This window comes from Rhinolophus sinicus, chromosome 15, assembly GCF_057876585.1.
Source record: "Rhinolophus sinicus isolate RSI-liver-muscle chromosome 15, RSI-T2T, whole genome shotgun sequence".
In the NCBI taxonomy this organism is placed as follows: domain Eukaryota; kingdom Metazoa; phylum Chordata; class Mammalia; order Chiroptera; family Rhinolophidae; genus Rhinolophus; species Rhinolophus sinicus.
The window spans coordinates 30,236,744-30,258,856 of NC_142515.1; the positions used below are offsets into that span (position 1 = coordinate 30,236,744).

At 37.4% G+C, this 22,113-nt stretch overlaps 1 protein-coding gene across 3 annotated transcripts in view; it reads right to left on the bottom strand.

The window, feature by feature from the left end:
- The window catches only part of HECTD2 (HECT domain E3 ubiquitin protein ligase 2), a 70,397-nt gene that overhangs the window by 40,284 nt on the left and 8,000 nt on the right, over nucleotides 1-22,113 (bottom strand). Inside the window, exon 2 of one of the 3 annotated variants that reach the window (XM_019739189.3) lies at nucleotides 16,381-16,510. In XM_019739189.3, coding sequence (XP_019594748.2) covers nucleotides 16,381-16,510 — 130 coding nt within the window. Of the gene's footprint in view, nucleotides 1-712; nucleotides 732-858; nucleotides 960-16,380; nucleotides 16,511-22,113 lie in introns of those variants that run through there. The other 2 variants (XM_088791957.1, XM_088791958.1) reach the window with 2 other exon arrangements.

Consider the following 22,113-nt stretch of genomic DNA (forward strand, 5'->3'; position numbering starts at 1 on the left):
TAACTAAAAATTAAAGACTTTGATTTTTTTCCTTTTCTATTCCCAATATTATTTGAAAGTTTAGAAGGTGTAGCTATGGCAGCTTGCTTTCTGCGATTTCCAGGCCGTTTCCCTCCTTCACTTTTATTCAGGTATCTTCTTTCCTTAATTTCTACTGTCCCAGTGCTGCTCAAATTAATCAAATTTACGGGGCCATGGCCTTGGAAGGGCACCCTACTTAGTCAGTTTTGAGAATTCACAGGAGGTACCTTCTCCCTTCTGATCTTAACACAGGCCCTCTGCATTTACCTGCTCTTGGTAAAACCCCTCCCATTTTCAGCCTTTGTTCTCAGACTGGCTTCCTGAGCTCTCCAGTGGGTACCTGTTGCTTATTTTGAAGCTCTCTTGTTCTCAGGTCCATCAAACAGCCTGGATGCTTCCTTCTGCTTACACCTGCCCAGAAGCAAACACCATGGAGATCTTATGGTTTTGGGGATTTGTCCTGCTTATCTTTTTAGACCATTTATATGTAATTATTGATATATTAGGGCTTAAGTCTGTCATTTTACTTTTGTTTTCTATTTGTTCTCTCTAAATTTTCCTGCCTTCCTGTGAATTCCTTCAACAGTTTTTAGAATTCCATTTTAATTTATTTGCAATGTTTCTGAAAGGTTGCTCCAGATATTACATTATATACACATATCTACTATCATTTTACTGGTTGAAATCATACCTCATTTTACACCTTTACCCTTCTCTGTTTATAATTCAGTATTTTCTTTACCTATATTTAGAACACACGAGTGTTACAAAGTTTGTTTCCACTGTCAACCATAATTTAGAAAAACACAAAAGGAAAAAAAAATCTGTTGTATTTACCTACTTTTTGCTTATCCTGTTCTTTCTTCTTTCTGGATGTTTCAAGGTTCCTTCTTTTATTGTTTCCTCTCTGTTTAGAGAAATTCTTAATGCATTCTTTTAGAGTAGGTCTACTGGCAATAATATGGTAATAACTATACTTTACATCTCCATGACTATTTTGTAACTACTAATTTGTACTTCTTAATGCCTTCACATTTTTCACTGTGTCCCCAACCTCTCTCCCATCTATCACCCCAATAACTCTAGTATCCATCTGACACCATACACAGTTATTACAATATTATTGACAATATTCCTTATGCTATACCCTACGTCCCCATGACTACTGTGTAACAACTAATTTGTACTTAATTTCTTTCCCTTTTTCACTCCCCTCGCAATCCCCCTCCTATCTGGCAATCATCAAAATGTTATCTGTACCTATGAGTTTGTTTCTGTTTTGTTTGTTTATTTTGTTCTTTAGATTCCACATATAAGTGAAATCACATTGCATCTGTCTTTCTCTGACATACTCCACTCAGCACAATACCCTCCAGGTCCATCCATGCCATCACAGATAGCAAGAACCCATTCCCATCCATAGGCAAGCAATGTTCCATTGTATATATGTACCACCTTCTCTTTATCCATTCATCCATCAACAGACACCAAGGCTGCCTCCACATCTTGGCCATTGTAAACAATGCTGCAATGAATATATAGATGCACACATCCCCTCGAAGTAGCACTTTGTGTTTTTTAGATAAATTCCACACAGAAGTGGCAACACTGGGTCCTTCTTTGTCTCTTGTTATAGCATTTGTTTTAAAGTCTATTTTGTCTGGTGTAAGTATTGCTTCCGAATTTTTTTTTCTTCTCTTTTTTTTTCTTTTCTTTAATCCATTTCCATTTTCATGAAATATCTTTTTTCATCCCTTTACTTTCAGTCTGTGTCTTTTAATCTGAAATGAGTCTCTTGTAGGCAGCATATGTAAGTATCTTGTTTTCTTATCCATTCTGCCACATTATGTCTTTTGATTGGAGCATTTAATCCATTTACATTGAAAGTAATTGTTGATAGATATGGAGTAATTGCCATTTTATTATTCATATTTTTTATCTTTTCTTTTTTTCATCTTGAAAAAGCCCCTCTAACATTCCTTATAATACTGGTTTGGTGGTGATGAACTCCTGTATCTTTTTCTTGTCTGGGAAGCCATTTATCTCTCCTTCAATTTTAAATGATTGCCTTGTTGGGTAGAATATTCTTGGTTGTAGGTCCTTGCTTTTCATCACTTTGAATATTTCCTGCCAATCTCTGAGAAACCAGCTAACTATCTTATGGGAGCTCCCTTATAAGTAACTAGATGCCTTTCTCTTGCTGCTTTTAGGATTCTGCCTTTAACCTTTGCTCTTTTAATTATGATGTGTCTTGGCGTGGACCTCCTTGGGTTCATTTTGTTTGGGACTCTCTGTGCTTCCTGGACTTGTATGTCTATTTCCTTCACCAGATTAGGAAAACTTTCTGTCATTATTTCTTCAAATAGATTTTCAATTCTTGCTCTCTCTTTTCTCCTTCTCGTACCCCTATAATACGAATTTTGGTACACTTGATGTAGTCCCAGAGGCCCCTTAAACTACCCTCATTTTTTTTTCTTTTTGCTCTTCTGATTGGGTGTTTTCTGCTACCTTATCTTCTAAATTGCTGATTTGACCCCCTGCTTCAGTTAATCTCCTACTGATCCCCTCTAATATATTCTTCAGTCCAGTTATATCCTTTACTTCTGAGAGGTTCTTTTTTATGTTCTCTATCTCTATTTTTATGTTTCCTATCTCTTTGCTGAAATTCTCCGAGATCACTGAGCATCCTTATAACCAGTGATTTGAACTCTGCATCTGGTAGACTGCTTGTCCCCATTTTGTTTTGTTCTTTTTCTGGCGCTTTGTTCTGTTTCTTTGTCTCCCCATTTTGGCTGCCTCCCTGTGTTTATTTCTATATATTAGGTAGGGCTGCTATGTCTGCCTGTCTTAGTAGAGTGGTCTTAGGTAGTTGGTGTCCTGTGGGGCCCAGTGGTGCAGTTTCCTTGGTTACCTGAGCTGGGTGCTCCAGGTATGTTCTTTGTGTGTTGTTTGTGCCCTTCTGTAGTAGTTGAGCCTTGGTTGCTGTTTGCACATCAATGGGAGTGAACTGACCCTCAGGCTGATTGGTTGTGAAAACTGGCCGTGACTACAGTGGAGGAGCTGTGGTGCAGGGGCTGACCCTATGGAGCAGGATTCACTCTAGCAGGGCTCAGGTACCTGTCCAGTCTGCCCTTTGGGTGTGTCGCCCTTGGAGGAAGCTGAATGATGCTCTAGCTTGGTCCGAAGCTTGTCACTGGGCATGCCAGCCCCAGGCCCTCCTGGAAGGGACCCCGCCACAGGCCCAGTTTAGCCACAGGCTGTAGGCTGCTCAGCCAGAGGTACAAGACACGCCAAAGCCAGATGCTACTTGTTCATGTTTTGTGAACCTTTGAGAGATTTTTAAGCGTCTGCAGAATGAGCCAAGACAGGCTGTTTGTATGGAAAAGCCACTGAAAGCAGCTTGGATGTGCCCAAAGTTGGGTTGGGCGAGGCGAATGAATGATGTTAGTTAGGTTGATGGAGACTCAGATATAGTGGCAGCCTGCGTCTACATGCTAGGAGAGGGAGGAAGGCTTAACAAAGAAACAATGGCTTTCACTAGCTCCTCCATCTAGAAGAAAGCTGTCCCTCCAGCCATTTCCCTGAAGCCAGACAACTCAGTTCCTCCCTGTATGTCCCTGTTGCCCCAGTGCAGGAGCCCAGAGTGAGTTCGTCAGTGAGTAAGTCTGTGTGTGGGCCGTTTAAGGGGGGTGCCTGGGAGTGCAGCTACCCTTCATCTCACTCAGCCACAATCTCCACTGGTTTTCACAGCCAGAAGTTATGGGGACTTTCCCTAGCAGTGGAACCCTGGGCTGGGGAGCCTGGTGTGGGGCTGGGACCCCTCACTCCTCAGGGAGGACCTCTGCAGTTGAGATATCCCTCCCAATTTTAATGGTCACACACAGATGTGGGACCAGCCCATTCTGTGTCTCCACCCCTCCTACCAGTCTCGAGGTGGCTTCTTCTGTATGTCTGTAGTTGTAGGGCTTCAGTTCAGCCATACTTCAGGTGATTCTCAATGATGGCTGTTCTGTAGTTTAGTTGTAATTTTGATGTGGTCAGGAGAGGATGCAAGCCCAGCATTTATCTATTCTACCATCCTGACTGGAAATCTCTTCATGTTGTTTCTTTCCAGTCTCTTTTCTCTCTGTTGTTCAGACTGAGTAATTTCCACTGTTCTATATTCCAACTCATTAATTCCTGTCTTCTCCATTCTGCTGTTGTGCCCATCCACTGAGCATTTTACTTTATTTATTACGTTTTCACATGTATTAATACTTCCAAACCAATAGAGTAGATTACTATTTTAAATTTCAAATTCTACAATGAAATGTACACATACAGACTTAGATTCTACTCTAATGTAATCAGGATATATTTTCAACTAAGTGAACAGCCATATCAATCATCACAGCAGTAACACAGCTATAAGGTCTTCTTTCCTTTTTTATACACTCTACCAATCAAGCATCTATCCTTGGGTCTATTACTGACTTCAATAGACTCAGATACATTTCATTATATTTTAAAGTGAATTCTAATAGTAGAAGACAGTACAGAGATGACAATTTCTTATACTCAACAGCAATGGTTTTCAAACTTTACTGAATATCAGAATCCATGGGAGAGCTTGTAAAAACACAGATTATTAGGCCCTCCCCAAAGTTTGTATTTCAGTAGATCTGGGGTGGGGCCCCAGAATTTGCATTTGTGACATGTTCTCAGATGCTGCTGACGCTGCTAGTCTGAGGATCACATTGAGAAACATTCATCAGTTTTAAGAGACAGCAATAATGCTGACAGTGTAAAATAGATTTTTAAGTTTCTTTAATTCAGTTCTGTAAAGGTTTTTATACCCTTTATTAAATAATGGAAATACCCAATTTCTAGTACTTTGTACTTTAAGCACAAATTGGACAGAGATTTATTAGCAAGTAAAATTAGACATCTCAACAAATGATTTCTTATGAATTATGTTTGGAAATCCTTATTAATGGGGTGGAAATAGATGATAAACAGTCTCCTCTCTCCAACACCAGTCTTTTTACAATTACCTTTTGAGGCTGCTGTACAGTTTCTCTTCCTCTTCACCAGGCTTACCTTTTCCTATCCCTTCCTACACACCTTTCCCCATCTGGCCATAAACACCCACTATTAGAGACAAACAGACTTATTCAAATATAAATTAACTTACTCACTTACAGACATATATACACATTTTTATACCCACTCATTTTTATTAATACCATGCTGAGGTAGAAGAGTGAAATTTAATTAGGAAGAGAGCTGGATTTTGGCAAAGCCTGAGAGTGGCGAAATTCTTATATAAGAGAAATAGTAATGCCAAGGCTAAGAGTATAACAGGATGATGTTGGAACCAGAGGCCCAGATGGGATTTATTTTTAGTTCAGAAGGTAACTTGGAAGGAAGAGTAATGCAAAATGTTAACGTACTATGTTAATGGAACTTGAGTCAGAGGCAGAATCCTTTGCTCACATTAGTGAATGAAAGCCAAACTACAGGATGTGACATTAGCTATTAAGAAAGGAAGAATAACAGCTCACAGCTGCTCTCATGTTCCTGAATATCAAAGCATTGTTTCCAGAGACAGGCTTTCAGCATGTTCTCACAGATGGTTATTAAAATCCAATTCAAAAGAGAAAAATCAATAACTGGTGATGAGAGATTAATTAAATCTCAAACTGATATTATAAATAGAACAGGCAAACCTTTGTTCTATCATATGCAGCTTTTTCTGCAATATAGAATATCGTAATACACTGAAAAAAGCCAAAATATATTTCTCAGTGAAAATCTGTCATTTAGGTTTCATTCAGCCAATACTTGGGAACGCTCTGTGCTAAAATGATAAGCAGCAATCATTTTCCTTTTCTTTTAATATAGTGTTGCCAATTTTAGTTGGTTGCTTAGAAACATTAAGTAAAACATTTGAAGCCAGTGTAAGAAGAGTAAGAGCGTTGGGGGCTGGCAGCATATTTTTAAAAATGTAAAGATCATAATACAACTATGTATATAAGGGTGTGAGATTATCAGGCAAACATTGCCAGCTCAGTGTTTTCAAGAAGCCAATAGGCTGACTCTGGTTGAAAACAGTAATATGTAGCTTTCCACAACAGTAGCAACCAAAAGGAAGACTGGCATTTTAAACTGGCCACAGGATTAGGAGATTGAAGACTATTCCTGGTCAGCCATCCAAGATGGCAACAGCAGCATCAGAGGTAAACATGAGTCTCTATGTGGGTTGGGTGTTCAGTATGAGGAACACCCAACCCACATAGAGACTTGTATTTCTTACCCCTCTATTGCTGGAGAGGAAATGCTGATACAAAGGTTTGTTGCCAGTGACACACTGTTGCAAAATGCTATACTGTAAATTTTGTCTCAAATAATTTGTAATTAAATAAGTAATAAATACTGGGAAATCACCACCGTGGAAGTAAAGGACGACTAGGTCCTGCTGCTGGATAGGTTACTAACTTCCGTAACCTCAGGCATGTCATTGAGATGCCTTAGGCCTCAGTGCTGACATCATCAAATGAAAGAGACTGGCCGAAGTCAGTGGTTTCCAAGATTCCAGAGAAGAACTTCAAGGGCCACCTGAGGGAAATGGTACTACGTGGATGTGTTTCCTCAGAGCAGCTAAGCTTTTCTCTGCTTAATGTAATGATGCTCAAGGAAAAATTTTGTTTTTCAGAAAGTGTTTTGCTATGAAAATAAAAAATACAGAAATAGCTTTGAAAACCACTGGCTTAATAATTTCTAACTTCCATCTCTACAACTACTTAAGAACAAAATGGACAGGACTTATAAACCCATCAAAAAAGTTAAAAGATCCTCTATTAGAGAGAACTATATAACGACCTACAATGGAGACTGCAGAAGTATGGAAAGTTAACATGCATATATCATGTCTACACCTGATTTTAGTCACAAATTCCTGCCCTACAACAGGGTATGAGAAAAAGTTGTGAAATAACAGTCAAAGACCTGGCTTCTCTTCCTGAATATACATTCTACATTCATATGATGTGGTGCTTTTAAAATATGTCCCTAAATTCTTTGATGCTCCTCTTATCAAAAGATGGAGTGTAATTCTTCTCCCTTTGAATATAGGCCAGATACAGTGGCTCCCTGCTAATAAAAAAGAATGTGGCAGAGTGATGCTGTATGACTAGGTTACAAAAGGCAATACAATTTGTTTGGCTGTCTCTTTTGGGATGCTCGCTCTTGGAATTCAGTCACCATGATGTGAGGAGCCAATGAAAAGACCAGGTGCAGGGGTTCTAGCTAAAACCCACCTAAAGTCCAAGCTTACAGCCAGCATGTGAGTGAACAAGCCTTCAGATGATTTCAATATGGAAGGTAGAAACCAAAACAAATAGACAAAAGCAACTTGGAAGAATGAGAAATCATGCAAGGAGAAAAAAACAAACCAACCAAAAATGTATCATTAATTTACTCAGAGATAAAAGATGATACAACTAGGCAATAAGAGGGTGCTCTCAAAAAGGAATACTTAGAGGCAAAAATTCTTATTAATTAAAAGCACGTTAGTAGAAATACAATACTCAATAGAAGGGTTCTGAGGAAATTCTCTAAAACATAGAGCAAAAGGATAAAGAAATGGAAAGCAGGAGTGAAAAAAAAGAAAATTAGTTCAGAAAGCCTGGCTTTTGAATAATAGGAGACTCAGAAAGAAAGCACAGAAAAAGCAGATGGGAAGACATCATCAATACAAAATTTCTAGAAAATTTCTTGGAATTCATGGACACGTACTGCTAGATGGAAAGAGCCTACCAAATACATAGCACAAGGGCTGCACCAAGGGATGCACCATAGCACCAAGGCATAGCATTGTGCAATTTCAAAACCCCAACGTAAAGCCATGGTTGGTTCTACAAGCTTCCGGGAAGACAGAGACAAAAGGAGAGACAGACAGAGATCTCATACAAGGGGCCAGGATCACACCGGCCTAAGATGAGAGCTGTGCTGTGCACAGACTAGGACAGAGTAGCCTAGGAGTGATTTTGATGCCTGTCCTCACCATGATCCTGACTGCCTTTGTACTCTTCTTCTTTAACTGAAGCCAGACTGAACAGGTGAGCCGAGCCCAGAGTGTTATCTGTACTTCTGCTTGTCCAGCCAGTGAGTGATGAATCCCTGCTCTCCACTTCTTGCTCTGCTACCTGAATCAGCTGAGGACACTCACTTCACTGCCTTGACCTGGGGTACTCCTGACAGCTGGAGAGTCCATATTTCTGCCGGACATCTAATCCACAGTCCAAATCACAGCTCTGTCAGATATCCCAATGGCTGTCCTTTGATTTCCAGGACTCACTCAGGCCCTTGTCCAATGACTTCCCCAGAATGGCCTATATATTCTTGGGAAAGCTGGAGCCAGATTTAATTCAGACACTCTGTTCATATTATCGTCTCTTGGGAAACTTCACCTAATAGTGGCAATATTTGTGCCTTACTCATCCAGTTTTGTGCTTGCTATTCAGTTTTTCAAAACTAAGCAGTACTTGTTCACGTACATGTACAAAGGAAATAAAACTATTTTTTATTAAGTTATTTGGCGGTGACACTGGTTAATAACATTATATAAGTATCAAGGGTACAATTCTATAATACATCATCTGTGTAGTGCATTGTGTGCTTACAGCGCAAAGTCTAGTTTCCTTCCGTCACCATACATTTGACCCCTTTACCCTGTTCATCATCCCCCCGCCTCCCTTCCCCCTCTGGTAACCACCATACTGTTGTCTATGTCTGAGTTGGTAACAAAACTATTTTTTAAAAATCAAGGGAATAGTAGTTACCTCTGGACAGAAAGGAAGGGTGATGAGCTTGGGGTGGGCTCACTGGAGCTTTTAAGAGGCGGTTAATGCTCTTTTTCTTAATTTGAGTGCTAAGTTAATGAGCATTCATTTTATTATTATTAAAGCCATATACAAGTATTGATTTCATTCTTCTATATGTGTGGCATGCTTCACCTCAAATTTTTAAAAATTTGTATAGTTACTCATGGGTTAAGCGTAATGGAAAATCCTGCCCCATTTCAATCCTTCCCCCACAATTTAGCTGCTCAGCAGTACATATTATCACTCACTTTTACTGAATTTCATAAGGCATGAAACTGAATACTTTTAAATGCCGTTTTTCATTTATCCTCACAACCTTATGAGGTAGCTTATCTATTATCCTATTTTACAGATGGGAAAACAAGTACAGGGAGATTAAATAACTTTTCCGGGCTCATACAGCTGGTAAGTTACAGAGCCAGGATTCAAACCCACCTTGGCAAGTTACAAAACCTCTTATTTTCACTATCGAATAATGGGAAACCTACCACGTATAAAAACAAGCAGCAAAACTGAACCCTAAATTTACACTGCCAAACAAAACTCAACAAGGATCAAACAAAATAAACATGTTGAAAAAGTAACTCTTTAAATCCTAAAACGGAGGTGTAGAAGATACTTACAACTCAAAATGCCCCAGTTCCTCGTTCTATAAATGAGTAAACGAAGGCTCCTGAGGCCTAAGTTTAACGTCCAAGGTCAGAGTGACAATTACTGCTAGTAGTTAACTCAAAGACTCAGATTCTTATTTAATATCCTAATTTACAACCTGTGAGTACCAAACAGGTAATAAAGGAGCTACAATTTGAAAGATCCCTCTATCAGTTCAGTTCTGTGGCACTGCTTTTGACTCCGTATTTAGTAGTAGCCGGTGGCTGAAACGGGGACAGACCAGAGTGGATTAGTCATAACAGGTGGTGTCCACATCACTGTCTACAGGATGGCTTTTCTGAACATTGGAAAGAAAGCATTGGGGTGGGAGAGAGAAAGGATGAAGGGGGAGAAAAACTCTGACTCACAGGACGTTAGCCGTGGGAGCCAAATAAAGCGGTACATTCACTGGTATGTGGAGACGCATTTTTTCACTAAGCTAAATAATGTGTGTGTTTATAAAACCACAACAAAAGCATAGGTGAAATGTTCTTGTGTGGGTCTAGTTATAAAAATATTCCAAAGTCCTTTTCATAGAAGGTTATCTCTAATGGAATAGATACTTTATATTGGGCATATCTTAGAGAATTTATTATAGCCTTGAGATGGGTTTGACATCTCAACAGGGCAAACTGGCCAAAAACCCAGAAAAAGTGCCTCCATATATTTCCTAATTCAGTAAATCATTTACTGAATAAAGACTCCATGTACCAGGAGCAATGGATCCTGGAGATGACACAGATGAATTCAAAAGTCAAGGAGATTGTAAATGCGTTTACTCCTGGACCCAACAATCCCACTTCTAAGACTGTCCTATAGATACACCTACATATGAACAAAACGACATACGTACAGAGTCATTCACTGTGGCATTGTATACAATAGTAAAAGAAGGAATTCCTTTTAATAGGATCTTATTAAATAAGTTATAGCATGTCCAATATAATGGAATATGGTTGTAAAAAAGAATAAGGAAGCTTCTTATGTACCAATATAGAAAGATATCCAGGATACATTAACTAAAAACATAGGTGCTGGACAGCTTTTATGTTTTCTTTAAAAAAAGGTAGAAAATCAGGTAAAAAATAAAAATCATTTATATTTGTTTTCATTTGCATAAACAAAGGAAAGAACACAAAAGACAGCAGGGAAAAGGGTAAAAGTGAGATATCTAAAACACTTAATTTTTACAGTTTTGATTTTTGAAACATATAAATGTATTACCTATTCAAAAAAAAGGATGGCCCTTTCCTTCTCCAAAATAAAAGCTTAAGGAGCTTACAGACCAGTAAAGAGACAGATAAGTAAACAAATGCGTGCAGCAAGGTATTCTAAGTTCTTAATGGATACACCTCTCCCATAGGCATAGTAGTTAAGAAAAGCCAAGTACAAGGTACTCACTCTGACCTAGAGAAGGATCTTGGAGATTTAGTCCAAAAACCAATTTGTTCTCCAAAGAAACCTGGAGATGGGGTCATTTGAGGCCTTGGAGATAGTTCTTCTAGGGTAGGATTCCTAACGTGGCTACTGAAAGTGCTTTTCTCTCCTTGGAGGGCAAGTCCTGTGCTGGGTTTTTCCCAACAGCTTGTTTCGCTGTCTGCCTCTCAAGTTGCTCTTGGAGAAACTGTGAGAACTCTGTGGTACTCACCTGAGAATAGATCACAGGACCCCCACACACTGATCCAGTCACGATTTGAGCTAAAGACCATTCTGTTCTTCCCTCGGCTATTTCAGAGTGGCAAAGACCATAGGATGCATTCCTCCCGAGGGTGTATTATGTCACAGCAGGTCCCTTCTAGAACAAACTCATGAGACGGACTGAGCTGGGAGAGGAGGAGGGCCCCTGAGGTCCATGTCAGAGCTCACGTCTACCCTTTTCTGAATTACCAAGAGTGCAAAGATATTTTTAAAGGTTTGGGGAGAAATTGTTTCATTTCTTTTAAAGTTGTTCTGTGCTGTTTAAAGAGGTTTTAAGTAAGTCTGAAAGGGGCATAATCACTTTAGAATGGAGGATACAAAACAGTAAGAGAGAATGTAGTGCTAGCCCCCTCTGCCATTACTTACCATGTATATTGTTTCTCTGAAGCTGCATCATCCCTAGCAGCTGTTGTAGTAGGTAAAACTCCTACACTTTGCTGATCTTGAAAAGGACAGCCAACTTGACAGGCCTACTGAGTCACGTGATATACAGGGAGGAAAGGCATCCCTCAGCTGTTAGGTAAGCCCACGCTAGGCTTTTGCAGCTTCTCTAATACCACTTGAAGATCAGACGGGGAGACAAGCTGTTAAGAGAATACCCAGCACAGGTCCTGCTACCAGAGAAGAGAAAGGAAAACTGTACTAACTGCCAGGAATGATGCCTCATTGAGGAAACAATCTTACTGGCAAGTAAGAGAGGCTTCCTAAAAGATCAAGGAATTATAAACATGCTTACATTTTGAAGATTTAATCTAACTTCCAATTCAATAATTCTTTCTGCAGCAACCCTGACATATGAACTCCATGTCACACCTGAATTGATGTAGCATCCAGACAGAACAGCTAGAAGTCAGCACTAAAAGTTCCAATAAGAAAGGATGTCTGCTGAGAGGTCTAGTCTTCTAGAGTGGTATATTTAAATATTCCAGTTTCAGGTTGGGGTTGAGTCCAGACTCCACAAACTGGCACAGATGAAATGGAAGGAGACATGTGGGCGCTCACATAAGTGGGTCATATTCAGAGTCAATACATCCACTCAGGAGGCAGGCAGTTGTGGGCATACAGGTTGGCAAGCTGGGTTCAGAGATGAAGATATTAGTATAGACAGAATAGATTATATTATCAGTGTTGGATCAGAGGCTAAGAAATCTGGACAGTCCAAATGAAGGCTATGGCTACCCACCCCTTCTCTGACTCCCTACCATTATCCATAGCAGACATTTCAATGTTCCTAAGGTTCCCAACCCTCTGCTGTGAGTTGAACTGTGTCTGCTAAAAGGATATGTTGAAGTCCTAAACCATACAATCTGTGAATGTGGCCTTATTTACAAATAGTGTCTTTGTAGACATAATATGGGGTCATACTGGATTAGGGCACGGAACAGATTCTCCCTCAGAATCTTGAAAAGGAACCAATCCTGCCAACACATGGGTTTCAGAATTCTAGCCTCCAGAAGCAGGAGAGAATACATTTCTGTTACTTCACTCCACCAATTTGTGTTACTTTGTTATGGCGTCCCTAGAAAACTCATAAAACCCACCAAGGAGACTACTGAATTCAAGGCGAGAAGTGAGTTTCCTACCTCCATTTCCTCTTTCGTCTGTTGCATAGTCTGAATAAAAAGTGCCCTTTTCTCTTTGCTGGAACCAGTATCTCAGCCCCTATGGGTATATTCTTCTTTGATCCCATCCTCACACCACTTCTTTATTTTATCTGTTCATTTTATTCTATGTTCCTACTGCAACTTTAGTCTCTCCCTGTATTAGATCTTTTCCCTCGACCATACTACACCCGAGATTCCATTGTTCTTTTCTCTTTCAGCCCAAGCTACTCTAAAGGCAGTCTACATTGCCCTACATCCTCACCACTAACCCACCCCTTAACTTCTTACAATTTGAATTCTCCACAGACCATTCTACTAAACTGTTCTCTTAAAAGTCACCAATGAACACATTAACCAACAAATCCTTGTCTCTGTCTCAGTGCTTACTCATTTCGTCCTCTCTTAGCAGTGACACTGTTGACCAAATTCTCTTCAAATTTTCTTTTCCCTTGATTTCCAAGTCATAGAACAACCTGGTTCTTTTTATCGCCTTCAGGATTCACTTCCTTTTCTTTCACCAACTCTCCTTTTAATTAAGGTATTATTCAAAACTACCTTTGATTCTCTTTTCCTTTTCCCATCTCAGTCAATCATTAACTATGTAAATTCATGCAGGGCAAGTCGCTTAAAACTCTCTGTGGCTTACGTTTCCTTACCCTTAAAATGGGAAAATAATTTCTATCTCAGACTCATTTTCTTTATTTCTATAATCGTATCACAATTATAGGTTGTTTTGTTGTGTTGTGGGTTGGGGGATTGTGACATACGAGCACTGGTGCCTCCTTGGGGTAAGACTGAGGTGATGGAACAAGTGTGCATGTATGTGTGTGTAAGTAAAGGAGGAAAGAAGTTTTCAAAGGCAAAGGTTGATAAATGAGATGTAAAAAGCAACCTGTAAGAGTGCAGAATAGGTCTAGCACTAACTTGGAGTGTCAACAGAAAACACGTGCAGAAACAATTTATGCCACATGCAGTTTATGGACACCAGAAACTCTGTTCTTAAATATTTCTGGTTTGTTTTGTTCTGTTCAGGTGTGAAGGACATTTAAACCTTTGCAAATTTGTTATGTCTAGTTATAAAGCAAGGGGCACTTAAAATTATGCAAGTAATGTATATTTCCTGTGATAAAACAATACAGAGTGGTATATAGAAATAGAATATATTAATGATATATACCCAATCCTACTTTCCTGAGGAAACCATTAACAGATTGGTAGGTATCCTTCCGTATCTCTTTATATGCTCAAGGAAGTGAAAAAGGTTTGCCTACATTTATAAACTTGGAGTCACATTCTACTTAGTGTGTAACTTGCATTTTTCATTTTACAATGTATTGAGGGCATTTCTCCTATACACTTTATAGATATACCACATTTTTCTTAATAGAGGCATAGTATTTACAATATGTATTACCATAATTTAGTTAATCATTTATTTAGATCTCTTTAAATACTACTATTGCAGACAATGTACACTCTTTTCATATATCTTTGACCTTCTTTAGAATAAATTCCTAGAAATGGAATTACTAGGTCAGTGAATATATGAACATTTAAAAATTTGTGTGTATGTGTAATTTGCCTTCCAAAAAGGTTGTATCAATTTCCAAGCCCTCCACTCATAAAAGTGCCAATTTTTATGCCCTTTAGATAACTATACAGATATAAATTCTTTCATTCGCTGCAGCTGAGTTGGTAAATGTTAACTCCTTGTTTTATTTCTTTTTAATTTTTTAAACTTTTTAAAAAAGATTTTATTGGGGAAGGGGAAGAGGACTTTTTTTTTTTTTTTTTTTTTTTTTATTGGGGAACAGTATGTACTTCCAGAACTTTTTTCCAAGTCAAGTTGTTGTCCTTTCAATCCTAGTTGTGGAGGGCGCAGCTCAGCTCCAGGTCCAGTTGCTGTTGTTAGTTGCAGGGGGCACAGCCCACCATCCCTTGCGGGAGTCGAGGAGGTGAACTGGCAACCTTGTGATTGAGAGCCCCAGGGCCCACGTGGGAATCGAACCGGCAGCCTTCGGAGTTAGAAGCACGGAGCTCCAACTGCCTGAGCCACCAGGCCGGCCCTTAACTCCTTGTTTTAATTTGTATTTCTTTAAATACTAGTGAGGTTAAGGATCCTTTCACATGTGTATTAATTGTTCGTATTTCTTTTTTTTTTTTTTTAATAGAAGATACTAATAGTATTTATTTAACAGTATTACTCTGGAGGTGATATGTAACAGTGATGTGAAATGTTCAGGCATATAGTGTTGAACAAATGTTAGTTGTAAGCTTTGGCTCTCGTCATTTACTTTTTTTTTTTTTTTAACTTTTATTTATTTAAGTGTGTTTTTCCAGGACCCATGAGCTCCAAGTCAGGTAGTTGTTTCAATCTACTTGTGGAGGGTGCAGCTCACAGTGGCCCATGTGGGGATCGAACCGGCAACCCTGTTGGTAAGAGCAAAGAGCACCGCACTCTAACCAACTGAGCTAACCAACCGCCCCCATTATTTCCTCTTTTGATTCATCTGTTCATACCCTTTGCCTTTGTTCCTATTGGAACATTCATTTTACGGATTTCTTAATGATCTTTATGAGTCAAGAATGTTTTTCACCAACTGAGTTGTTTGTACTTTATGACTTTTTAAAATTCCTATAATAGTTTTCAATTTTCTTACGTATTCAAACTTACTGATTTTTTGTTTTATAGCTTTTGGTATTGTTGTCACTCCAAGAATTTTATTATAAATACTATCTCCTGCATTTTCTTCCAGTACTTTTGTAGTTTTACAAAACTCTAACATTATTATTTTCAACAGGTTAGCCAGTTGGCCTAATTCCATTTTTGAATAACTTAAAACCCTTTGTATATAGTATTTTTGACTGCTCTAGCTCCATGTATTTGGCTACATTGGTGGCAGTGCTATCATTAGTACAGCTTTATAATATATGGTGCCACGGAGGAACGAGCTCCCTCAATTGTTTTCTTGCATCCTCTCAGACATTTACTCTTATTGACCAAACAGAGCATCATTTTCTTACATTTCTACCAAAAAAGCTGTTGAAAAATTTATTAAATTGGGTGTACCTGACATCTCTATAATATTTATGCTGTTTTTTCAGTGAAACCACCTTTTAATCTTTTGATAAAGTTTTAGTTTTTTTCATATAGGTTTTGCTCATTTTCTTTTAGGTTTATTTCTAAGTATTTAATATGTTTTCCATCAAATCTTTTAATTGATTATTGATCCAATAAAGGAAATCTATTGAATTTTTATATATTTGGATTGGGTCTGGCTCCCTAACCAAACTTTATTATTCATAAGCTTTGTATTTCATTCTCTTACTCTAGGTAACATTCACTTAAAAATAATAATTTTGCTCTTTTCCGTAAATATTTATACAGCTTATTTCTTTTTCTCATTATATTAATTAACTAGACCTACCAGAACAATGCTGGATAATTAAAATCTATTTTTAAAATAGATTTAAAGTATACTTTCAGCCAAGATATACAGACTATGTGCACTTTAAATTTTTTTTTTTTTTTTTTTTTTTACCATTCTTGATGTTAGGGAAAACAAGATGTGTAGGTGAACTTCTGTTTTCAGCAGCTTCTTTCTTCTGGCCAACAGTTGAAATAACACTACTGAAAGTGGAAATTTGGCCTTGAGATCCTCTGTCCAAACCCTAAAAACAGAAATGTTAACATTGCAACATAATTCCAACTAGCTATATTGAAATTATTGTATTGCAGAAATTATCAACATTTATAATAGACACTTTAATTGATGATAGATATATGGTAAGTAGATAGATAAAACATGTATATAACACTGACTTACCTTTTCTGGGACCAAATTGTTTTTGGTATAAAATGAAAGTAGTTATATTATCTAACTGCTTACAAATTAACAACGTTTGGAAATGGGGGTAATAATAGTACTTCCTCACAAGTATTGTGAGGTTTAACTGAGATAATGTGTATAAAACAGCACAGCATTTTCTACCAAGTACATGCTCCATTCATGTTAAATGCTATTTTAACTTTGTATTTAGACGACACTCTTTTTCTGCCTGCCACAAATATTTTCAGTAGTTAACATGCATGTGATACTTACATGCATGTTAGTATCACAGGTAGATTCACTGAAAGTTTTCTTGTGTTTTGATGCAATTTTAAAAGTTCAGGTAAAGAGATAAACCCTTTCAAATTCACTGTTTCTAAGCACTATTGCACTTACAGTGGACCAGGATTTAAAAGCGAAGCACTGAGGGATGCTTAGGTGCAGCTAATAGAGCAGTCTTCCTGTAGCATAGACTCTACTACTCATTAATACATTTTCCACAAAATAACTATAAAATTCATAAGGTATAATTAATCTGTATTTTATAATTATAAATAAATTTACATTACATTACCAGTGGAATATTCAGCTATAGCGCTGCTATAGAGCTACCTCAAGGCTTATTCTCAGCTCTTTCCAGCTTACACTATGTTCCTACTTCCAGATGCTTAATAGAATATAGTAAACTTCTTCCTTAACATTCACTTCTTCAAACATAATTTCTTTGCTTTGACAGTACACAGTTTCTTTTTCATCTCCACTTTCCTCACTTACCAGTTTGATTTCCATTTACCTTTTTAGAATCAGTTCATATGCTATGTAGCAAAAACATTTACCCTCACCAAATGTTCATTGTACCACGTTACCCACTCTCTTACAAATAGGTGGAGCCATATGATTAATTCTAATAGGCCACAGTAGAAATGACTTTTGTGGACCAGGAAGTACTAATGCATTTAAGGAATGCATTGTGACAACTATGGAGGTCACAAGTTGAGATGTTACAGCATTCATCGGCTTGCTGAGTGACTATGTGGAGCAGAGTCACTCTGACATTAGATTATACCATTAGCAATAAATAAACCTTTATCATTTTCAAACACTGAAACTTGGGGCTACTTTGTAAATGCAGCATAAGCTATTCTATCATAACTTCTCTGCAAAATATTTTCTGGTGGTCATCATTTCCACAAAAATCAATCACTCTTATTTATGCTTATAATTTACTTAAATTATTCTACTGAAATTATAATTGTTCTCATACTGGTCCTTCAGGCTGGACTAGAAATTCCTTATTCATCACAGAGTTTGACATCCGGTGAATCTTGTGCATAGATCCTGTATTTTAAAGTAAATGTATTATGTCTTTGTTTTTCAAAAGAGATTAGTATAAAAAAGAATCCAGAAAGAATAAATTTCAAATACTATACACATAGAATTAAAAAGTTTCTGGAATTAAGAGATATTTAGAAATTAGTTCTTTAAATCCTTTATTTCACAGATGAGGGAACTAGAACTGTCTGAGACTCACCTAAAGTCATTCAGCTAACAAGCAACAGAGATGTGATGGACACTAAATGAGAACTTGAGTAATACTTCCATGAGGCAAATACCACGTATATGCAGTTTTTCATGTGTGACATCTTTCGCTGCTCATAGAATTTGTTGTTGTTTTTTGTTAAGTTGTTTTTGCTTGCTTTTTGGCTACATTTAGGCTCAGTAAAGTCTGAGTTAATATTTCTGTGTTAGGATTAGCCTACATGATTCAGCCTGTAGAAGTTAAACATATTGCCTAACGGAAATAAAATAGTCTTCTAATAGATTTTATTTATCAATCTGACGTTTCAGAATTAGACAATATCATCTAGGGTCTTGTACATAACCTACAACACAATGGGTGTCAATAAACGATTATTCCTGTGATAATAACCTACTGCAACAAGTCACGTATTCAGTACTTGTTATATATTTAGTACTCTGTTAAGTGCTTTCATACAACATTCTGTGCCATATGTATTGTTATCCTATTTTAACCATCAGGAAATTGAAGTACCATGCCCAAGTCTACAGAGCTGGTAAGTGGGAATTCAAACTCTAGTTTGAACGACCCTGAAATCTGTACTCTCCAATAACTAAATCTCAGAGTCTCTTACTATAATAACTATCACCCATCAAGGGTTTATCATGTGATAGTGGGTGTGTTACACATATCAACCTGTTTTCCCAACAACCCTTTGTGGCTGACATTATCTTCTCTACTTTTGTAGATATACACTGAATGACATTTAATAGCTTTAGGAGCAACTCACCTAACCAGAGGAAATTAACATAAGCAGAAAAACTAAGTGTGTATTTTAGGGAAACCTTTGATGTCCTAGCAATCTTAGGAAAGATTCAATATTTTATTTGCCTCTCCCTTCCTCTACCCCTTCTTAATAAAAGAAGGTCCCAAAGAGCATTGCTTAGTTCATTTTGGAATTTTCAAACAATAAAAATTACAAGTAATTGAGTCAATCAACAAAGCCATTTAACAACTATCAGTTCTAATCTCTAGTAGATTTATAATATTAGCCACAAAGGGTGATAGTAACTACCTTAATGGGTGATAGTTACTATAGTAGATTCCCACAGAGGACAGAGAAAATCAGAGAAAGAGATAAATAAGACAGTGAGATGCAATATTTTCTATAAAACAGTCTTAGTAAACAGCACAATTTGCATAATCTTGGTAAGTTAAAACAATAAATAATATCAAATAGGAAAATAAAATCAAAATAAACTATACGTTTGAAAAAGTAAATCATTCCTTGCCATAAATATTAGGATACTTAAAGTAAGAATTTTATTAACTCATGGTGCCAAGTTTGCTTATTTGTATGTTTTGTTCTATCAGAACATCTTAAACAAGAGTGGGAACAAATGCCAAATTTGATGAACTATGAATTTGATTTATACATGGTAATTAATAAAAGTAACCAATTTGTAAAATGAGGTTAATGAATGGCACCTCGGTAATAGAGATTTGTTAACTTAGTAATAAATATCTACAATAACAATATAGCAAGGGCATTTTATTCATTGATGATTGTCACAGATGTTTTCTAAGACTGAGCAACAATAGGATTTGAGGAGCAGTGTAGCTGAAATAAAGAATCAGAAACAGAGAATGGCCCAGTGAGGTGAGACTGGAAAGACAGGCAGGGACCATATTAAGGAGCCTTCAGGCTATGGAGTATGCATTTTATGCTGGCAGGGGATAGAGAAAAGTCACTGAGGATTTATAAGCAGAGAGTGACATGATCATATCTATACCTTAGAAAAATCACTCCGGCAGCAGTGTAAGGAATAGACTGAAGGGGAGTAATACCAGAAGCTAAACCAGGCCTATTGGAAGAAATGAAGTCTGAACTGAGATAGCAGTAATAGGCAATGAAGAATGGCAGCCTGGGCCAAAGCAATAGCAAAATGGTAAGAGTTCAGGTCTGAATGTGAAGCATAATTAGAGGCAAGGAACCCTTCCATAAATTACAAAATAAATGGAACGAACAAAGTATAATTTCAGGAAAATAGACCGACTTTGACATCTCACCATAAAGAAGCGGGCATATCAAAATAATGATTTTTTTCTAACTGACAGGGTTATCATTATGCTGCTGTTGTTTAGAAATTGTTATGCAAAACTAACATAAGGTCAGAACCATGGGAAATATTGGCATGTGTAATATGAGCTGACAAAGATTAAGAATGAATGGCCTAAGAGATAGATATCTAAGGTGATGGGTTAAAACTAAGAAAAAATAAAGCTTCAAGAAAAAAAGTAGTCAACAATGTTAAATGATGAAGAGTGGTTAGGTCTAAAATGTGCCTATAGGAATCAGCAACTATGAAGTCACAGGGACAACAGATTCAGAGGAATGGTCGTGGCAGAAACTATTATGAAATGGATTGGCAAATGAATGGGAACTTAGAAAATTAAAGCAACAGGCACGGATTGCTCTGTCCAGAAGCTTTACAGAAGGGAGAAAGGCCCGTGGCTGGAAGGGTACAAAGATTTGAGGGAAGATGTACTGAGCATGTTATCACAGCTGCCAAATCCAACATTCAGTTATGGTCCTCACAGCATTACTGCTATTCTTTGTGCAAGAAAGGCCAAGGATTGGAGAAGAGACAGGCATTCAACTGAAAAACAGCTATCTGCAGGCTGCGTGGCCACACATTAGGTGGCCTGGTATAAAGGGTATTGATGCTTTCTAGTATGTCAATCAGAGGCGGTCTTTCTAGATTTTAGATGGAGGAATAAGGAAGAGTGACAAACTGACCAAGACTGAGAGAATAGAAGAGGCACAGAGAGCAGCCAGTTTTTGTTCCTGTTGGCTTTCTGGTTCTAATCAATATGCATCATTCCAATAAATCCCCCTTTTCCAAAAGGAGGCATAAATGGCCTGATTTTCTGTTCCTTGTAATCAAAAAAGCTTAAACAACATAAAATAAAATCCTTGGTCTAGTAAGTCTCTTGTTTGTTAGATGACTGTGCTCTTGATACTTTATACTTGAGATGGCATGAAATTAATCATGGACAATTTCATAGGCGTAAAGTGCATTATAGATTAATAAACGCAAACACTCAAAATATAGCAGTTGCCCCACAGTAGCTTCCACAAGAGAAATATTACACATAACCTAATACTTTCATGAGGAAAAACAGGGCAGCATGTTATGTGATGGTAAACCTATTAACTGAAAATTAGAGAATCAAATCAAGAAGCTGTGGGGTATTAACATGACATCAAACTTCAGACTAAGTTCAAGGTGAGAAAACATTACAAGACTTCTAAGAATTGGATTTACCAGTTATTACATCTGGTTTACTGTGAGTTTTGGAAATGTTATCTGAGGCCCACAGAAGGAGAACACTAAAGATGAAGTTTTGGAATATGGCCAGTCTACAAATAGTGGGCTGGATGTATTGAAGAATAAGATAGTAGCAGGATACCCAACCAGCTGTTATAGATTGATGATAAGTACAAACAGGGAACATGGAGGGGAAAACACTTTAAGAATTCATTGAGAAAAATAACTCAAAATATTTAAACCTGGCATAGCAAATAATATACTTGACTTTCTAGGCAGAGGCTGATAATGAATTTAATAAACAGCAGAAAAATTTTATGTACTAATTACATAACTAATCAAAGGTCATATTTCATAAGTACCTAACATAGACCTCAATGGTCTTTTTGACTATACAATCGCACAGATTCTATGTAAGAAATAAAATAACTTCAAAAAATTTAAGGAGACAACTACTTAGACTACCTGCTCTATTCCTGTTAACATATAATTAAATATTGTAAACTTATTTAAAATTTTATTTTAATACACAACTTCTAACTTTCAACCTTTACTGAGGAAGAGACTACATCTGAGTTAAATTTCTGATTTATC